The sequence below is a fragment of the Nesoenas mayeri genome (genome assembly GCF_963082525.1).
Source record: "Nesoenas mayeri genome assembly, chromosome: 7".
Taxonomy (NCBI): domain Eukaryota; kingdom Metazoa; phylum Chordata; class Aves; order Columbiformes; family Columbidae; genus Nesoenas; species Nesoenas mayeri.
This window is the reverse complement of record NC_137551.1, coordinates 32629618-32650680: the sequence shown is the minus strand read 5'-3', so window position 1 is coordinate 32650680 and position 21063 is coordinate 32629618. Positions and strand designations below refer to the sequence as shown.

General features: G+C 38.8%; 1 protein-coding gene across 1 annotated transcript; it reads right to left on the bottom strand.

Annotated features, from left to right (window-relative positions):
* Positions 1–5363: 5363 nt before the first annotated feature.
* Positions 5364–18510, bottom strand: LOC308042670 (inactive pancreatic lipase-related protein 1-like; the record flags this gene model as incomplete). Its single annotated transcript, XM_080348256.1, has 11 exons — positions 5364–5535; positions 7271–7382; positions 8505–8634; positions 9661–9779; positions 11182–11301; positions 11532–11651; positions 13809–13917; positions 14943–15077; positions 16925–17050; positions 17501–17655; positions 18462–18510. 11 exons carry the CDS (start codon positions 18508–18510, stop codon positions 5364–5366), a joined length of 1347 nt encoding a protein of 448 aa, XP_080204382.1.
* Positions 18511–21063: the final 2553 nt, after the last annotated feature.

Sequence of the window (21063 nt, the reverse complement as noted above, 5' to 3'; positions counted from 1 at the left end):
AATTGTTATTGTGTAATTGAATACAACATTTAGACTGATTTAAGGAGTACTTTGCTTCTTGTTTCTGATTGTATAGAGGCACAATTTAGAAGTAAGTGGCATGTAGGCCGCTATTAGTATTTTTTTCATTTAGGGCTGTGGGAGGATCACATCCATCTTCTCCTTTCTGCCTCTGCCCCCTACTGAAGCCTTCTGTTTTGACCAGTTATAAATACTGAGACAATTTACCCTTCTATTGTCTTCAAATTTGAGAGGCTTTGCAGAGGATAAAATTGATTTTTACACTTTTTTTTTTTTTTTTTTTTTGCAAAAGACAGCGTTTTCTTGAAGTAATACCTCTTTTGTTGAATACATTGTTTCCAATTTTTAAAAGGAAACAGATTTTAATAAGTTTGGCCTTGTTTTTTTTTTTTTTCGATTAAATACAGCTATACACACTATATATTTCTGAAGTGTGAGGGTGTGGCTAAATAGCTTGTGATTTACACTCAAATTAAGAACAGAATACATTTCAGACATATCATAAAATTCTGTTTGCAACCTCAAATTCTATTTGAGGACACATGCCAGAAAGGTATGGAAGTAAATATGTGCACATAAACACTGTCAGCTGTGGCGAGGTGATGAAAGCTCTAATATGACAAACTAAATCAAAAAAGACCTCAAGAGGTTCAGGAAGGCCAATTCATCAATGCCAAATTAAGATATGCTCAGATATTTCTTGAAAGATAGAACCTCATTATCCTACTGATTTATGGAGCAAAGTAATGACTATAGACAGCATTGTCTAAAGACAACAATAGGCACTGCTATGTCTCAGTAATAATTAGTCACATGAAATCTTCAAATTTTTTTTATTGTTCTCAGATGATGTGTAATATAGGAGAGAAACGCATTGCACATGGCAATCTAAAATGTAATGAAAATATGTGGCCCAAGTTGCTCCCATATTTAAAATTCTGATTGCAATGCTGCCCACCAACAAAATAATAGTAATTTCTGGCAGGAATTAGAAAACCTCAACTACAGCACAAAGTGTTGTTCACCAAATGACTAATTCCATACCTACAATTATACCCCATTTGTTTTCTTATGCTGACAACAAAAGATACATTTTAAGATATGCGCTGTGCTACTCTTCCTTTATTTATTAAAGTGAGCTTTTTAAAAGCTACAAAATGATGCAGATAAAAATCAAAACATTTTTACATTTAAAGATTCAATCAAAGACTTGCCATGAATGGTGTGATATTAAAGTTAAAAAAATAATCAATTTAGTGTGTATTTTTGAACGAGATTTGTCACAAATAGCATTCCCAATAGATAAGAATGATTATATGGTAAAGAGCGTAATTTCTATATCTCAGGCACTATGCTTTTGTCACCGGCATCGTTAAGGAATTTGACACGTTTGCAGGAGAACAATATATGTCAACTGAAATATATACCAATTAGCCATAAATGGGACACCAAAATGAATGATGCATGTGCATGCTATACTTACAAGTAATAACATGTGGTTTAAAGTCGCTTGCGTTTTCAAACAAGAATTCTTTTTATGTTGTCATTTAAAAAATATAATATTTCAAAAGGTCAGGAATGAATAGCGCCATTAGCATTAAAAGCTAGCTAAGGGAAAGTAATTTGTTGTTCATTTAACATTGCATTTTATGTAATAGCTTTGTAAAGTGTTTTGGTGGGGGGAGAGATTTTACTCTGCTAAAACAAGATGACGGCAGCTCCAGTTCATTATTAAAAGGAGATTTTTTTTTTTATTATTATGCTATTGTCAACTTTAATGTCTTGATTCTGTTAGGTGTTTGTTAAAATTACATGGGCTGCTGAAGCGGCTATGGCAAAGGATAATGCCGAGAATATCTTGACTGTCAAAACAATTGTGGAGACAAGAATCTGCTTATGCTAAGGTAAAGGAACAAAAGACAAAGGAGAAACTCTTCTCCTGTGTTAGGAAGTTAATAGCCCTGTTGAGGTTTCCTCAGCAGGAGTTACTTAGATCAGGAAGCCAAATTCCAGAAGAGACAAATAGTCAAGGCAGAAGGAACGAGTCAACGTCAAATGGACGTGGGATACGTGGAAACCCAACATCAGACGCTGGCTCTCCTGTCTGTGCTTATGCATGCTGTGGGTAAACCCGTAACTTTATCTTGTGGAGAGAGGATCTGTGTTCCTCCTTGGACTGAATGACTTGAATCGAGTGTGAAAACCTGCAGATTCTTGCAGCCGGATTCTCTACCTCCTGCACAGCTGCGACCCTGCAGCTGCTGAGAGCAGAGAAGGATGGGCTTTGCAGGACTGACCCAAAACTGGGCTTACTGCAGGACAAACAGTTCACATCCTTGAATTTATCAGGCCTTACCTTCTTATTCTACCACTGCAAGGTTGACTATGGATGGGAAAAAACGGAGCCAAAATAAACATTAGCCTATACCCATCATGGACAGCACAGGCTGGAAACAAAACACACAGAGCAAATTGTTCTGCTCTGCACTTGCTGCTGCCATAAGGAGCTGCACAGAGCCGGAAGCAGTTTCGTGGGGGGGAAGACACAAGTAGTATCATCAGGGTGGAAAACATTTGTTTTTCCCTCTTGAGCTGGACAAGACATTGGCTTGACATTTTAATACCCCACACATCTGTGACAGCATAGCAAGGCATGTCCCATTTACCAATTCAGATACTTATTCCCTATATCTTCCCTAAGGCAATGTTTCATGGACTCAGGAAATAGTGGTTATTCAGGTGAAAATTTGGTTCATACAATGCTTTTGGGCACCACAATTGGGTAGTGCCTTTTAATCTGGGCAAGAAGCACAAGTGCAATATAGAAGGTTTTTAAGCATAAAAGCAAGCCTGCACATCTCTGACTAAAACTGAAATTGCTGGGGGATATTCTCTTCTCTTGAGTTAGACTAAGGAATAGTTTGGTTTTCACATAAGGAATTTACTCCAGCTCTGGGGATGGCCATAGGCTGCCAATCTTCCATCTTTTTCTAGTCTTCACAGCCCACTCTCCCACCTGTCACCCTGCAAGAGTTGGCAGAATGCACTGAATAAATTAAACTGCTTTTTCTCCTGTATTAGAAGAGTAGTGCTCCAACACAGAATAAATTAGTTTCAACCTCCACCATTGCAAGTGGAATCTGAAGTCTTGCTAAAGTGTTGGTGCCCTTCAGGACAAGATATTCTGGGGGAAGAAAGGTCACACAGAGAGGCAGAAAGAGTGAAGTGTCCCACTTTGGGTGACCTCAAGAGAAACTGCTGAAAAGGTCCCAAGGAGTGGTAGATCTCCAGGCCCCAGCAGCTCTTTGGGTTCTTCATGGAGGATGGAGTTCCTCTGGGAGCAGAGGAGATGCTCACCGCTTCTCCAGAAGCAGCCTGTAGGAGCTGATACACGATTATGTCGGGAGAGAAATGAATTTGTGGACTATCCACACTTCAGCTGAATGTGTTTATCAAAAAGCAAAGAAAGAAGCAACTCCCTCATTACATTTCCTGTTTTGCAACTTAAATACATCATCTGGCAGTCTTGTCCAACATATGGAATTTCAGGACACTTTGGTGATTGTTGTAATTATAAGCACGTTAGTGAAATTTCACTAACAATTGAAATTTGCTATGCAGCTTTCTCGAATTAGTTCTGTCCAGATCACCTGGTCTAAGCTTAGTTCAGCATTAACACACCAAAACACGTTATTGGTTCTCCATCATGTCCACTGTTCCATCTCTCACAGGTAATTAAAACTAAACTTCCAGCCTCATTTTGTAACCACTCCCCCTGCTCTCTGTTTCATCTTTATTTCACCCTATATCTGGTTTTAGCCTTCAGTCTGAAATTATTTTGAAATTAGGGGAATTTTTCAATGGGTTTTTGCTCATGCACTCCTAAATCTGCTCTAAAAATTCTGTCTATAAACAAGTATCTACAGACACCTCCCTCCCCCACCCCAAACCAGCAAAAAAGCCCAACACTCCAGTATCATAACTGCAGTGAATGCAGACTCCAGTGTTTAATGCATGACTAGCTTTTATTGGTAATAAGGTTTGGGGCATCCATGTGTGCTGTTAGCAAGAATCGAGAGTCAGCAGAACATCCTCCCTCACCTTACTGGAACTGCAGAAACGGAATCTGAAAAAAAGGCAAAAATATATCAGTGCCTTGAGTTCTCAAGTTTTGTTGGCAGTATACAAGCAGTTTTGGTTTAATATGTCAACCTAATTAGTCAATTGATACAACTGAACACAACATACTTCAAGCTCCTAAGTTTGAAATATTACTGCTGAGGAAAGTATTGATGGACTGTATTAATTCTGATTGACTGCATTATTTGCTTTTGGTTTACAGGTTTCTTTGGTTGGTTGGGGTTTTTTGTTTGTTTGTTTTGTTTGTTTGTTTGTTTTCTTCATATTTTGTGCTACCATCACTATTTGGATGATCACAACTACTTGTGCAAAGGGCATGAGTCAATAGAAGAGTGAGTTCACATGTATGGGAACACAATCAGCAACATGCTTTGGTGAAAAGGAACTACAGCAGGACTTAAGAGCTCTGCTTAACAGTAACACTGCTGGGCTATGAGCATTTTGCTTTGCTTGAAACTGTTTCTGTCTCCTATGTTGTCTTGTAAGCAATGACATTTTAACTATGAGTTTGTATATGGGCCTAAAACATACCGTACCTCCTCTTCTATATACCCAAATATAGGGTGAATAAAATAACATAACTGATCAAGCAAATGAGAGTTTGTTCTAAAAAGTCCAGGAAAATGAGTAGCACTGGCTGAGTAAATCATGCTTTTATAATCTGAACATCCACATTCAAAGTCTAGAGAAATACATTCTAGACTTTTTCCCTTAACATTAGGTGTAGCCTCTTAGGCACAGCTTCCAAGTATTAGTCCTGCTGATTGGAAGAGTAGGCTTATTATCACTGTTCTCTTTTGACAAGCATGATCTCAAGTGACCATCAATATCAATGGAAAACCAACATCCTAATGCAAGCTCAGACACAGATAACCTGTTCTTGTAGACAGTAGGAGCTTGGCAAGAATGCTGCTGATAATCTAAGCCAGCACTAATTTTTCTCATCCAAAGGGTCATACAGGAAGTTGGCTCTTCTGAAGCCTGTATATATTTTAGGTTTTCCTTTGAAGCTATTTAAGGCAAAGGGTTGAAGTAGTAATGAATTGAACTATGGATGAACAGTGTCTTGAAGGAAATAAAAGCTTTTCTTGATAGTTTTTGAATGCTTTAAATAGATTTTCTCATGAAAATGCTTTTACACCACATGTAATTTTGCCACCTATCCTCCCAAGTAGCTTTCAAGATTTTCACAAAGGATATACTTACTGTGCTGAATTTTCTCCAGATTGTACTGTGATAGTTGCAGCTCCTATTTTAGGAAAAGCTGGATTTATCACGTTGTTGTTCCAGAGAAATTTAACCCTTGTAATTGTTCCAACGTTGATTTCTACATCAATGAAGCTTGTGTAAGTTTTGTCTGGTTTGAGGGTTCCCCTGTAAAAAATAACATTTTATGGATGTGAGACATGCTGGCATTTAATATGAATTACTAGTCCTGTCAACTGAGTGGCTGTGAGTTATAAAATCATAACGTTATTGCCAATTTTCTAACATTATTTAGCCTGAAACAGTGTTTGTCAGAAGAAGCAAAGGCGGATAGGCCTGATGTGCTGCAGTCACACTTCACAATGAAGAACCAATTACAGGATGAACCCTGTGGAGAAGGAAGAGCTTGCTCACTGTTACTTATGTAGGCACCTTTTTTTGTTTTGCTTTGGGTTTTTTTTCCACATAAATGAAATTTTCATTATAATGTTAATTAATTTATATGATGCAGATATTGGGTCTGTTTAGGATGGCTGAAAGGATTATCCAGCAGCTGCTCAGCCCGGCTCTGTAGCAGAAATTCCCACACTTGCAGCACTGTGACCAATGCAAATGTGCATCTGCTTTTGCATAACTGCAGTTTATAATATGGCTACTTATTTCATATCATATCAATACAGCAAGCTCTAAATGGCAGCAGTTTGAGACTGATAATGACTTCATTACAACATCTCACTGAATATGAGCCAGTGCTTCTCCGATCCTCTCCTTTGCCCCCTCTCACCCCTGTGCTCTGAAGGTAAAAGGCTACTTTCCTAAATTTACCCCTGCTCTATAAATTCAAGAGGTATTTGAATGTGTGATGCATTTATCACTGCAGAACTATTATTGTAGACATGACCTGAGAGACACAGGAGTGAGGGAGGGGAAAAAAAGCAGTGGACTCAGCAGAACCACCCAGAAGAAACCTCTACAGTTTTAACAATCTTCATGAGAAAGAGAGGATTTTTATTCCTTCCCCTGGTTTTGCACTTTCTCATTCATCTGCTTTCAGAGGAGCATGTTTATTCTTCTCTGTATTATAAAGCTTATGGTAGTAGAAGTAATGAGAGACAGGACAAAATTCCTTTGCATTTTAGTTTCTTTGCCAGATCCACAGTGGTGCCTGATAGGTTAGAGCAAGATTTGCTGGGGGAAAAGAAAAGAAGTTCCTTTCCAGCAATTGAATTGACACAGGCCCTGCAAACAGCAACTAGACAGTGCTGGAGTGCATTTAGTGCGGGCAGACTGATCTCTGGTGAATGCATGGATTCCTGCAAATGGGGATCAACTCATAGCAGGCACCTACCACCAAGGATGAAGATGGAAAGTCCTTCTTGGAAAACTGAAAGTGACATAGTTGTCAATAAACAAAAACCCAAACCAAAAAATTACCTCCAAAACCCACATCAAAATGCCTTCTGTGTATTTTTTCATCATTTCAGATATTTTGGTTGAAACAAACAAGAAAAATGCACATGAAGCAAGCAAGCATCATAAGTGCAAGCAGGTGGTTATGAGCCACGAAAACCTAGTAGTAAAACATGAGGTAGCTTTAGCAGCAACATTTTATAAGCTTGTGAAAGACAAAGAGGTCTGAACTCTGCTAGAGTAGATCCAAGCAAGACTTTGGTGGTACAGCAATCAAGTGATATCAGATTCTAATATTTTAAAATCCTGCATGCTAAACTTTTGCTTTCAAATCCAGAGTGAGTGAACTGCCACTGCGTTTACATCAGGGAGCTGTATCTGGGGCTAGAATGTGATCTGTAAAATAGGACCAGTTTAAACAGAAACATTAATTGAAAATTTAATTAATATGTTCTAGAATTGAAGGGTTTTTTCTATTGATATTTGAACTTACTTGATGACCTGATACTGCCTTGTGTTCCCACCACTTCCATACAGGGCAACTTTTGCATATCCTGAAACTTGATGGCTTCCAGAGAGTGTCATGGTTACTTTGTACCTCCAAACTACATAGAAGAAATACAGTAAGTTAGATTGCACCCAGGAAGAAAGAGTCTCCAAAATATCAAGATTTAGTTTTTTTGGTCTATACAGTGTGTTTGACAGCAAAATAAAATTATCACTGCCTTGCCCTTTCAGCTCAAGGCTGCATCACAGACTGTGTGTACTGAAAGAAATTCACACGATGCTCCCTCATACCCAAATCTTTGTGCTTCCTACTCTTCCTTGGGTTATAACCATGCAAAACAAATACAAAACACCTGTGAGTCAGATCTGTTATTGTGTCCTAATGAGATCAACCTAGGAAATGGGTGTTACACTCTGGGAGGGGAAAAAAATATACATATATAGTTCATAACATGGTAAACACGGTATAGATCTCTGCATTTTGACCACAAAGTTTTTTTATATACAGTGAAGTTAGAAAGAAGATGATGTTATGAGTAAATACTAATACAAAGCAGAATGTGAACCGTGTAAAAGGGGCATAAAAAAATTCTGAAGCTCAAGGAAAATAATTTTTGTGGAAATTTTCTTTTAGTGCACAGTTTGCAGAAGCAGCTCTTCTCCCTCTGAGTCTTGTTTACAAAGGCAAAGGAAGAACCATCTCATGAGAGATGACATTTAGGATAACCTGGGTTGTAAAGGAGGTCATCTGGTCCATCCACATCTCAAAGCAGGGCCAGCTGTGATCAGCTTGCTTTTGGACTTTGTCAAACCAAGTTTTAAACATCTCCAAAGATGGGGATTTCACAGCCTCTCCAGACACCTCTTCCTGCATTTAGCCACTGTCCTTGTGACAGTAGTTTTCATACTATTTAATAAAAATTTTCCTTGCTGCAACTTCTGTGCATTGCCTCTCCCCCTTTCTCCATGCACCTTGTAGCTCAGTCCACTAAACATCTCAGTGACCTCCTTGGACTCTGTAATTTTTCAGCATCTTTCTTGTACTGGAGGGCCCAAAACTGGGCAATACTATTGGAGCAGAAATAGGAAAAGGCATGAAGGACTCAAGAGCCATTGCACTATTATCAGGTCTGTTCATCTGCTAAAATTAAGTGGAAAACAGGAAAATAAAAAGGTTTGTTTATAAGGAGTAGGAAGCAATAGAAGCAATTGAAACTCACGAGGAAAGTCCTTGACATCTCCAGTATTCAGATAAAGTTTGGTGATATCATTTGTAACTTGCGATTTGAATCTATCTGCATAGTGACCCATATTAGGGCATCCACCATGTGGGCATGGGAAGCAGTTTCCCTAGTGAAAACAAATGTATCTATTAATAACATTATCCAGACAGCCAAGGAAAAAAAATAGTTACAGGACTTATTTTAATATACCCACCTGACTGACCCTGTATCAAAGCAACAACAAATTTCAAGTAACCCTGACAGTTGAGAAAGATCACATAAGCTAGCCAGCTTTCTCAAACATTCTGATTTTTCAGGGCTATATGTTTTTTTCTCATGCCATTTAGCTCAATCCTGCTACATCCGTGATGTCCTTGAGTAGTCTTGAACTGGAACAGGGAGGAGATGTCCTTCCCAGCATCTGAAGATCGTTATCTCCTCATACCTTCATGTGGGGTCAAGAAAGGCTTTGTCTTGAAAATGAAGCTCATTTTGGTAGCAAAAGCTGATTTCCACTATGGTGACAGAAGCAGTTAGTTACCTTCTCCCAAAGTGATCTGAGAAGTGGGATCTCTATGACCTGCTCAGAATACATAAAGGTCAATCTGAGCACTATGTAAGGTTATACCTCTGTCTGTAGGATGTGACAAACCTGTTCCATAAACCATTGCACTTTGTCCCCAAGGCCATCTTAAGCCACCAAAGTATTTGACCGTGAGGTGATCCCATCATGCTATCCCATAATATTTTATTTGTTCTGAAAATAAGATATTTAAGCTATGTTTGAAAGCTCACCTGCTACAGTGTGGGATTCCACTCATTTCTATTTGATAAATACATTTGGTGATTGTGAGGGCAGGTTCTCCTCCTGACCTTTTCCTCAGGTGATGCAGTAAAGCAGTCCTGGGGAAGCCTCACCAGCTCCAGTAGCAGCTCCGGGCTCTCACATCGTCACAGAACCAGGGATGACCCTGTTTTGTTGTTACTTTTTCCTACTTTGACCCATGAGCTGTAATACTTTAGGATGGCTGACACTTCCCTTACAGATGCACTCACTGTCTGTAAGCTAGCATAAATACACTGAATTGTAGATGTATAGATAAGAGCTGCCTTCTTTGATATGGTCCACCCAAAGGCTCTAAGAAATACTTACTGCTTCAAAAGTATCATATGAAGCACAAGCATAGCCTAGAAATCCATCAGGGTAAACAATACTGTCAGAGTAATACTTGTAACTCCGCAGATGATTGCAAGCCATAAAGTCCCGAGTTCCTGTGAAAAGATGCTTCCAGGTTAGTTCTTTCTTTATGTTACCATTCTAGAAAACATACTGGCACAGTCCTTGCCATGGCATTGAGATGCATCTTTCTTCCTCAAAAGCCTCATCACAATTCTTGTAGTATCAAACAGAAGGTTTGAAGCTTACTTTTGCAATGAATTGATGCTCTAAGGGATGTCACTGAGTCAACAGGTATAAAATACAAATTTGAAATGCTTTGAGGAGACCAACTGTGCAGTTCAGCCCAGGCCTCCCCTCCCAAACACTTACTCAAGCCATCTGACCGAGTTTCACAATGGAAACGAGAACTGCATAAAGCAGGTCTTTTGTAAGCAACAGTTGCATTACCATAACAAAAGAAAACCAAATGAAAAGTATTTAACACTGAACTTCCTAGGGAAACGTTGATTTGCTCCAGCTGAGGACTTCAAAACAAAATTATTATGATTTTGGGGGTGCTTAAGGAAGAGAGACTCTTGAAATTAAAATAATGAATATATTATTTTCCTTTGTGTTGCCTTTATTATCCTGACTTTAGGTTAAAAAGAAGATCATATACAACACAGTTGTTCCTTTGTGCTTTAATTGCCCATTATTGATAACAAGTTTACTCTATCAAAAAAAGGTAGTGCCTCCAGCTGCATTGAATAAAACCTGGAGAAAATGGCTAGTTATCACAAATAAGTTCTCGGGTTCCTAGAGCTTAAGGTCTTTGCAGTAATGTAAGAAAGAGCTCAGATAATATACTAAAAAATCTCTACAGCATAAATATTCTTGTTTTTTTTTAATGTTATGTTAGATTTAACTTTATAAAGACACAAAGAAATTTTGTAACAGGGCTTTTATTGGAACCATGTAAAATAACAAAAAACAGTGTGCTTGAGCAGCTTTGTGCCAATCTTTTTTTAGCTGACTAAAAATAGACACAATGACATTGCTCTAGTGCAATGCAGACTGTAATAGGTAATTAAAAAAAAATAATTGCTCTATCTCGGAAGAATTGCAGCTGAAGATCTGCTAACAGAAGTAGCTGTCAGCATCAACACCCCGCTCCACCCAGTACTGCTGCTGGGCAACTAAACAGAAACAAAGTGAAATGTGTTGTTACAGATCCTTCAAAATTTTTGGCACAGTTTCAGTAACTTTTGTTTTTGCTCTTAGATACTTTAAAGGAGGCGTATTTAGCAGAGGCAAACCCTTTGACATGTTTATTTTTGAATAAGCTCTGGAAAATGGCATGTTTTGAGCTTATTAACAGTTTCATTGCAGTCTACAGCTGCCATTGCTGATGAACGCATTAAAAGCTAATGTAAACCACCTGAATTAAGAGAAGTTAAGTGGTTACATTTTGAGGGTGACCTTTCTCTGAATTTGTAATGTAATCAGCCTACTTACCTTCCCAGATGCCATCGAGATCCACGATCTGTGAAATAGGGTTCTTATCACAGCCTGGCATTTCCCTCCCTCCATTTGGATAAAAGTCAAGATGTCCTATAGGTGTGCTCATGCCAAAACCTGAAACATTTAAAGCAGGGGTAAGCACATTTTAAATTAACGTTATCTCATACCTATAGCTGCTGGCTTGAAGTTTATGTGTTTGGTGTTTTAGAATGTGAGTTGTTAGTGACCAGTGTGGCACATCTGTTCTGTATCTATGCGTCACCCAGCATAACAGAGTCTTTATGAATGATCAGAATACTTGAGTGTTAATAATGTGTATTACTACAGTAAAGCTGAATAGTTACCTAAGTAGGGGACTGTGGGAGCTGTATCTGTGTGGATAACATCCACAAACTCAGCATCAGATCTGTCCAGTCTGACTTCAATTGGTGTGTCTTGAAAATAAGGTTGAGCAGGGTCCAGTCCTGAAAGAAAAAGACTAGTATTATATCATGTATCATTCTACATAATACTATGATTGTATATAATGAACACCACATATATAGTTGCCTCTGGTTCATTGTATCTAAGTAGTATAGACGTTAATAAAATAACAATATATGCTCTCTCTTACCAAGTGACTTTTCTCCCAGGAAAAAGGATTACTTGCGTGAAGTCTGTCATGTTTTACTGCTGTACATAAATATTGAATACTCTTCTTAGTTTTGTTCTCTGGGAGAGTATTAGAGGCTTTAAAATATTGAAAATGGTGTCTCTGCTTTGTGAGGTCTCTGGATTTTTTTTTTTTCTTTTAGAAATTAATACATATAGCAAACAATATGCCTCTTGGTATTTGAAGAGTCAGTTAAACAATTGAAGAAAGATGAGGTATTTTCCTTGAAGAACAGCACAGGGATGTGTGGATGGTTGTGCAGTGGCCGTATTGCATTGATGCTCCTGCTGCAGGCAGAGGGCTGAGACAACCTGTGCTTCTATGGAGCTTTGCATTGCTTCTTGGCCATCTGCATTTTCACTATTTAAGTCTTGCAGTGTTGCAAAATGGTTCCTTCAAGAGTCATTTGCTTTCAGCTAGTGTGGGTAGACTGCAGGTTACAAGCCAAATAACATTAAAAAGGAAACCTTGCTATTGGATGAAAGGGAAGATGAGAATGTTTCTGGCAAATAGTCACAGAGGCTTGCTCCATTGTATCTTGTGAGACACAGATGCTATTTATGGGACCAGTGGAGAACTTCCACGGTCTGCGTACTCAGAGCAACATGTAGACAGCTATAAAACAAACAAGAACCGAAAACTCTCTCTCTGACAGAACTGAACAGGAAAACCTGGTTCAGCAATAGCGAGAGGTTTCCTTAATTTCTCAGGGCATAGAGTAACTCACAACAGGGAGACAACAGAGCAATTAGTTGCCTGGGAGGCCGAACTGAATCAGTACAGCTGACTGAAAATTAAGAGAACAACATCATATTACTTAAAGACATTTAAACTTGGAAATGTGGAAGCACTTGAAAGAGAGAGGCTGTTACGTAGAAACACAGTGAAAATGGGGAGGGGGAGGCAGGGTGCTTTCTGATCAGCCAGCTCTGATGTTACGTAGAAAGTAAGAGTGACTTAATGTAGCTCAAACTAATACAGGGTGTATAAATATAATGCCTGTGGCCTCCCTCAGAAAGAAAAAGGGGATTAAGTTGAAATCTGACTGTTTAAGTATGAGTGCACTTTCCTAATAAGTCTGTTTGAATCTGTACAGACAATATAATCCTATATGACTCAGTTTTTGCTGCCAAGGAAATACAGGTTTTTAGTGTATTGACAGTTAGGTGAAGAAATTAAACTTTCTGAAGTTTACTGGAAATAATAATAATAATAAATCATAGTTTAATTACTGTTAATGTACTCTAGCAGGTGAAAAGTTTATATAGACATAGCAAAGCAAGGTGATAATGGGAGATACATCAGGAAGGTTAGCATACTGCTTCTGAAATGTCAGGTTTAACCCATCCTTTTCTAGAAAATGATAGTTGTTGGCAAAACTACAGTACAAAATCACTAACTGCTCACTGTTGTGCTGCTTCTAGCATTCTTTGTAGGGACCTGCAAGCAGTGGGTGATGTGCATCAAATGGGCTACTGTGTAACAGGCTAGATCAATGAAATACGAAAATGGCAGTAGAAAGCTGCTATTAAAAAGAAGGTAGGAATTATAATCCTGATCTGTTTTATTACATTAGTGCTGGACAAATCCTTATGAAAAACAGTCATGGCAGCTAAAGCTCATTCTGGTTGTATGTTACTTATTGTGAGTTCATTTGTAGCAGTGACAATGAGATATCATTACGTCAAAGCATCGTTCCCATCTTGCTCCAAAAGAGCGCTGGTCTGGGTAGTAACACTGTTTAGTTGAAGCACCAGAGAGCAAGCTCTGTAGATATTGCCACAACTGTCAGTGTATATCAGCAAGTCAGCTGATGTATTTATTACAGGTGGCCGCAAGTTCTATATTGCCCAAATTACCCTTGACTAAACTACAGCAGTCAGATATGATTGTAAGAGAAAATGAACAGCAACCTTTTGTTAAGCAGTGGCGCTTTTAGTTTGAGCTGTGACTTAAGTCACTGACTTACCAGTTATTCTTCCGATTCCTGGCCGCCTCTTGCCAGCCTCACCTGCCGCATGTGCTCCAAGGCTGTGGCCAATTATGTGAATATTGGATAGGGAGGCTCCATATTTTTCCTAAGAAAACAGGAATATAAAAAATTACTTTATTTTCATTAATATTGGGAAGAGTAAAAAGGGGCTGAAAAACTACTTTTAATTTGACTACAGACTCAAGAACTCCTATGGGATTTCAGCATCTGTTTGCCAGTTTAGGTACTGATGTCCCAAACAGAGATTTTTCAAAACTCCTTATTCAGCTACTGTCCTCATTTGGACAGTCTTAGAACTCTGTATAGCTCTGCCTAGAGAGCCCTGTGAGGCTCGGTATCCACTGTACATCCTAGACCCATTGAGATTCAAAGGATGCTTATCTGGCTTGCAAGATTCAGCCAGGCAGGAACCCCTGACAGATCAGGCACTATGAGCAGCTGGAGAAGGACATGAGAAGAGATGTCTTCAGCCTTTTTGGAGAGGAATTCAGTGGCTGTGCCACAGATGTAGGGTGTGAGACACAGGTCAGAGCACTCCTAGCACCAGAGTGCTATCCATTTGAGTATTTTAGAGTTCTCTTATCAGAAAATGTGTGTTGAAAAGACTTAGGTTAAAAGACTGCTTCAAACCAAGGGCAGCTTTTGTAGCTTTAGGCACTGTGCACACTGCCTTTCCTCTGAGGTCCTCTTTGTCCCCAGCTATTGTTACTGGAGAGCAGTTTGTCCTTCAGCCGCTGTTGGCTACCAGCTGTTTTTCTGGCATTCCTCAGGTTGTTTTGTGGGATTTGTCACAGTGAAAGGACAGTTTGCTGTGTCCATTATTTCTGAATATTTAAAACTACACATCACTTTACATCTGTTAACATCTATGGAATAACCGTTTGGTTGTACTATGGGAAGGTCTTGTAGCACTTCATATTCCTAAATTGGCTAACCCTGCTTTTATGACATAGTTCTCTAACCTTAAAAGTCTTTTTTTCAGCACAACTTCTAAAATAATCAGTGAATATAAGAAAATGTTTTTACCTGATTATATTAATGAAAGTTCCTGAGTTGTATTTCTTTCAAATCAGCATTATGACTATAGCTTTATAACCAGAGGATTCTTACCATGAGAACATTGATAAAATAAGCTATTTCCGCGCCTACAACACGGATGTTGTTTGATGCCTGAGTGTATTGACATCTTGAACCTTTTTTCCAGTCTACGCAGATGCAGTTCACATCTTCCGCACTGAGCAACCTCTGTTTTGTAAAACAAAAGTGAAAACCAAAGAGTCCCATAGTAAATACATTCTGGAATTGATTCATGTTGTTTATTACAGCTCAACTCATAAATGTTTCAGGAATTTGTATGAGAACATTTTAAGAAGCAAAACCTCAGCATAAACTTGTGCTCATGCCTGCACACAGGTATATGAGCACTCACCCAATATTGAAATAGGGTAATATCCTGTGATATTGGCCACACCATCATTTCGAAAACCCATAGCAGTATTTTTTTTTCAGAAGGGAAAACAATATGCTGATACTTTCAAGTTTTTCATTTCAATCAATACTTGCATGCAGCACGAAATTACAGCTCTACTCATATACTCATTGACTTAAGTGATTTAAAAGTGCTTCTTAAATTCAAATTCAGATACAATTAATACTTGATGATAAAAATCAGAAGTGTTTTTCTGATACCAATTTGTGAGAAAGAGTGTCTGTGTTTTTATGAGAGAGTGCATAAATTGCTGGTATCACTGAACATGCATTTCAGATTTATGGCTTTATTTGGGAATATGGGAATGTTTGGCAGATACTTTGCCATAGAATCTGAAGTTTTCTTTCCTCTGAGATAGATTGTTTGGCTAAGGGTATGTTGCTTTATCAGCTTTGTTGTATTTATTCTTTGTTTGTGTTCAGAAATTATAAAGCATCTAAAACAAGATATGACTGGCAAAGGACATAAAAGGCAATGAAAGCATCTGTGGCTGTATGTCAGAAGTTGTAAAATTAAATGTGTGGATACAATTATTACTTAATGGGAAAGTAAATAAAAGGTAGGTATAGGAGGGCTGATGTAGTCACAATACCATTTGCTCCAGTCTTTACTGAAAAGATTCACTAAGACCATACTTATGTAACAAATTGGAGTATTGTGATAAAACACAGGCCACTGTAATAGAGAAAGAATTTAAAGATTTATCTCGTGTCTCTACATCCTTGTGATAATTGATCAGAAGGGCTTGAGGGACTAGCTGAAGCAAAATGCGAGCTATCTTGTTGATTGTGAGGGTCTAGAACAAAAAAAAAATCTCTAAGGAAGGAAAAAGGGATATGAGAATTATAAAAACATCCATCTGCTTCTGATACATCGAAAAAAAATAACTAACAAATCCAACAATCATTCCTCAATGTTCATAAGGTGATAATCCCAACAAGAAACTGCCAAATAAATTTATTTTCTTTTGACCTAATAGCAAAGAGAAGCAGCTAAAGGGATGCAATAAATGTGAAATAACTTGATTTTTAGTGACTTTCAGATTGTTTCTCGTAGTATTCTCATAAATAAAATAGGAATATAGAATGTGAACAAAATTCTAGTTGTGTGAATAGTTAGTTGAAAGACCATATTCTAGAAGTGTCATGTGCCGTCAGCTGGTACTTTGCTCTATGCGCTGTGTGCCTTGCAGCTTCCATTAGCTGCTACTGCAATTAAAAGCTTTTTTTTATAGGATTTGAAAAGACCATAAGCGGGATTTGCAACTTTGTATGGGAGCAAGATCATGAAATAACTTGGAATTAGTGCAAAAATCAATAAAGCAGAGCACTTTACTTCATTCATGGTTCCTAGCAAGTCCTAGATTGAAAGTTTTGCCACTCACTTCACTAAAGAGATGAATTTGATGCATTTTACTTCATGTTTTCCTCAAGGTACAGAGCTATGTATTTAAGTTGCTAACCATTTTAAAATAAGCAGCCTTTCTTCCCCTTTTCCCCACGAGAGAAATAGGTTAGAAAGAGAAAACAGACTATTTATAGGAAGGTCTTTATAAAAGCAAACTAAAGAACTTAACAGGACAGGATTTTCCTGTGGTACCTACCTGACACATGTCGTACAGCCAGTTTTCATCTCCTTTATCTATAAATCCGTGTACAATAAATCTGGTCATCCTGTTTGCATTGAAATTCGAGAAGCCAATTGTTCTGTCATCAATTGCAGAGATCTCCTGTTGTAAATATTAAATTAATAAACATTTAAATCTGCTTCCTGTAAGGAGTTTATCAAAATTGCTAAGACCTGAACTATGCTCATCTGTACAGGTGTTTAATGTTATGCAATATTAAACTCATCTGCAAGTGTTCACATGACTATGGATGAAGTCTCTATCTCCATTCAAACAAGCTTTGACACTTATCTTAGAGCAGCCAAGACTTGACTCTGTGTGTTTTCATCTTATCTATAGAAAAAAATACCCATTGTTTTTAACAACACACAGTTTCCCAGTACTTCTCAGTGGCCATACAGAAAACATGGGAGAGTGCTGCTTTGTGAGGGCAGGAGGAGAAAGAGAATTTTGCCCCAGAGACCCTGCCAAGGAACTGTAAGAGGTTTTTTCTCTTGAAAAAAAGGTGGAGATTTGATCCTTTCTGGCACCTTAAAGGAAGATAGCTCTTACCTGATAGTCTTGAGGATTTTGTCTTGTGTACAGGAGGAAGCGAGGGCTTATCTTTTCTGGACTCCAGGGTAACTTATAGATTGGTCTTTCCAGAGTCCCAGACCATGGTACATCATCTGAGAAACATCCAATCCTATCATAACAAACTTCGTCACCTGTAGCACACGGATCAGATCAAGAATATGTGAATTAGCAAAGAAGTGGAGCACATTACTCATAACTCACAGTGTCTCTTCTCTGGAGGTCTCTTGAAAATCCTGTGGTTTACAGAAAGCAAAGACCAGCAGTTGCTGTCTCTCAGATCTTCAAAGGCTATATTTTACCCCAAGGAAAGAAGTCATGCTGTTGCTCCTCAACAAAATACGCAGTGGAGTTCCTCTGCGGCTACCCTGTCCCATAACTTCAGTATCTTTACCCAGCTGTGTTTTGCCCAAGGAAAAGACAGCTGATGAGTTTCTCCTAATTACAAGCCAAGATGTTGAAAAAAAATCAGCAATAACTCAAGACTCTGCTCAACAGCTGACTACACTGTACACAAGAAGTCTTCTACTATACAAGCCAGTGGCTTCTGCTGAACATAAAGCTATCCTGCCATTTGCCTGTCCCCACCTTACTGCTTCCACATTTTGTCTACTCACTCGTCTACTCACTCGTCTACTCACTCGTCTACTCACTCGTCTACTCACTCGTCTACTCACTCGTCTACTCACTCGTCTACTCACTCGTCTACTCACTCGTCTACTCACTCACTCTTCCTTTGCTTTGAGATAGGAAACACAGGACTTCTTGCATACTCCTGGGGTGGGTTTTCGAGAATGGAGAAGAGGAAAGAAAACATGCAAAGACACTCATCTCACTGTAATCTCAGTCAGTGGGTTTTGAGGAACCGTGGTGTAGAATAATATCCCACAAAATATAGCAGCATAGAAAGGCTAAATAAATATTAACTCCATATACTTACCTTCTGCTGCATTGAGCAGAAATAGTGCAAGTATCCAAATTCCAAGCATCTGGAAGAGTAGAAAAAGAAGCAATTAGGATTTTCTAACTTGCTGGATTACCAAATGCTTTCTGGTGCTGAAATTTCTCGAGGTGAACAGAATGCTACAGCTGTCTTCTCTACAATAGGTATCTATGACTGCTGCATATGTGAGACATGTATGACCCAGCTTGATGTTTGCTCATCCCCCTAGAGATTGTGGGGCTTCTAAAACTACTAAAGTGTAGCTTAAGTTCAGAGTGATTTTTGTCCTGTTGAAGCTGTGTAGTAGCTACTTTAGAGCTAGCATAAAGATACCTATGTGACCTGCCATTCCCCTTCGTACTGCTGTATCTTGGGAAGCCCCATACCTGATGAGGTAAAAGAAAACCACCAAAGCCTGAACTACTCACAGTGCAGCCTTGGAGCTCCCTGCACTAATGTATGAACTTTACATGTACTTTTATAGTCTGCTTTGTCCTTGGAATTGTTCCCAGAAAGATAGGAAGGTTAATTTCAGATTATGTAGCTGAAAAACAACTTCAATGAGAAATTTCTTTGAGAACTCCGAAAATCCATGGACACAGATTTATTGAATTGGTGTGCTGGAGCCCAAAATAGGATATTTGGTCCGGAGGTAGGGTAATTCACAGGCAGCAACACATCACGAGGGGGACATTAAAGAGAATTATGTAGGTCTGTGTGGCAGGACATTTAGAGGCTTGTCTTGGCTGAGAAGGCTTTTGTTTCTAGGGTTGTCTAGCTGGAATGTAGGAGGTCTACTGGGGGAATTAATAGGGAACCTCATCACCTTCAAGTCCCCTTCCAAGTGACTTTAGATCTGATCTCCTGGTGTCCCTTTAATTTTCTTGTTGAAATAAGAGGATGTAGAGCAAGGGTGTCAAACTAATTTTTACTGGGGGCCACATCAGCCTCCTGGTTGCCTTCAAAGGGCCAAATGTAGTTCTATGATTGTACAAATGTAGGATTCGTTACATTTTATACAGTTCTGAAATTACATTTAGCCCTTTAAAGGCAACCATGAAGCTGATGTGGCCCCTGGTGAAAAGGAGTTTGACACCTCTGATGTAGAGGGACAGTTGTCTATCCCTTTGGATCCTTTTTATTCTACCCATGTAACCCAAGTTTTGAGAAAGCCCTTCTAAGTGATGAACAAACATGCTGGACATGCAAATATTAATAACATACAAAGAAATAGCAACATGGCTGCTTTGTGTAGTGATGTTACAGAACTCAATAGGTTGTTCTACCAGACACATTAACTAAAAGGTGAAGAACAGCCTGTGCAAATGAACAGGACCAGGTCTGGGAGCCCTTGATCCTGTTCATCTCTACAAGTCTCTAAGGGAATTCCAGAAGAAAGGAGTATTCATTTAACTTTTCACCTAGAAAGCTTTGCCAGCTTGGTTATGCTTTTTGGCTGTGGCCACACATCTTTCCAGAGTTGATATGCCTTAATCTCCACTTCTGAGAATGGCCAAATGGATACCAGCTGTGTGTATAGGTAATATCACACTGCTATCCTCCATGCTGTTGGGGTTTACTTCTTTAAATGTCAGGGAAATTTTTTTGATTTCTTCCAGAACATCACCTTGGATAATAATTTAGAGCTCAGTGCTCCTCTTCTTAATTCAAGTAGCATTGTAGTTTGTAAATATGCTCCTTTCAGTGATACAGGAGAATAAGTACATGCCCTAGTACCCTGGCAAGCTTTAATACTTACTTAAAATGAGGGGGAAAGAGTCTTTCCCATTTAATTTAAGTGCTGGTGAAAAAGATTGGAGTTAGGATTTTATCACAGTCTGCTGCTCTTATTCAACACTGTAATAGCACAGAGCACACTGATTAACTAGACAATTCCTTAGGCTGTGGTCAGATGGGTCTCAGCTCCTTGCTTCTCCTTTGGGCTGGGATGCATGTCCTTCAGTATGATGCAGGCTGCTCACTATGCCTGGAAGAGCCAGTCTGCTCCATATGGCCTCGCAGTCAAGGGCTGTTGAAAGAAAGATGGCTTTCAAGAAAGCAAGCAACAAATGAAGGTCTAGCTGTGTTTCAGCTGTCCTGAAGAAGCTGTAGTCTGGAATAGGAAGCAGACAGAGGTGAGGACTGGATTTCCCATGCTGCAGGATGCCGTGGCTCTCTCCTGGGACGTGGCATGATGCTTCCCAGCATTGTTCATGCTTCTCTGGCCACCTGTCAAGTCCCTGGGGGGACCTACAGTACTCAGGATTGCAGATCTCTCTTGGCTGAACCTCAGACTTGTGTTTAATTATGCTTCTAATTTCATACAGGCTTGGTTAGTGTTTAGTCAAGCATTTGACACTGACTGTTATTCTCTTGTAAAAATATTTCATTTAGCTATTTATGTTCATTATAAATATGTTCTTAATATTGTATTTCTGCTTCTAATTCTTAGAAGTTCATCTGCCCAAGTGCTTGTACGTCATTTATCAAACATGGGGAGACACAAGTGAATAAATTACTAACTCTTTCATCCTGTTCATTAACTTATAGTTTGTTTTTTATACATAGAAAAATATCCACTGCCTTGGTCATTTAAAAC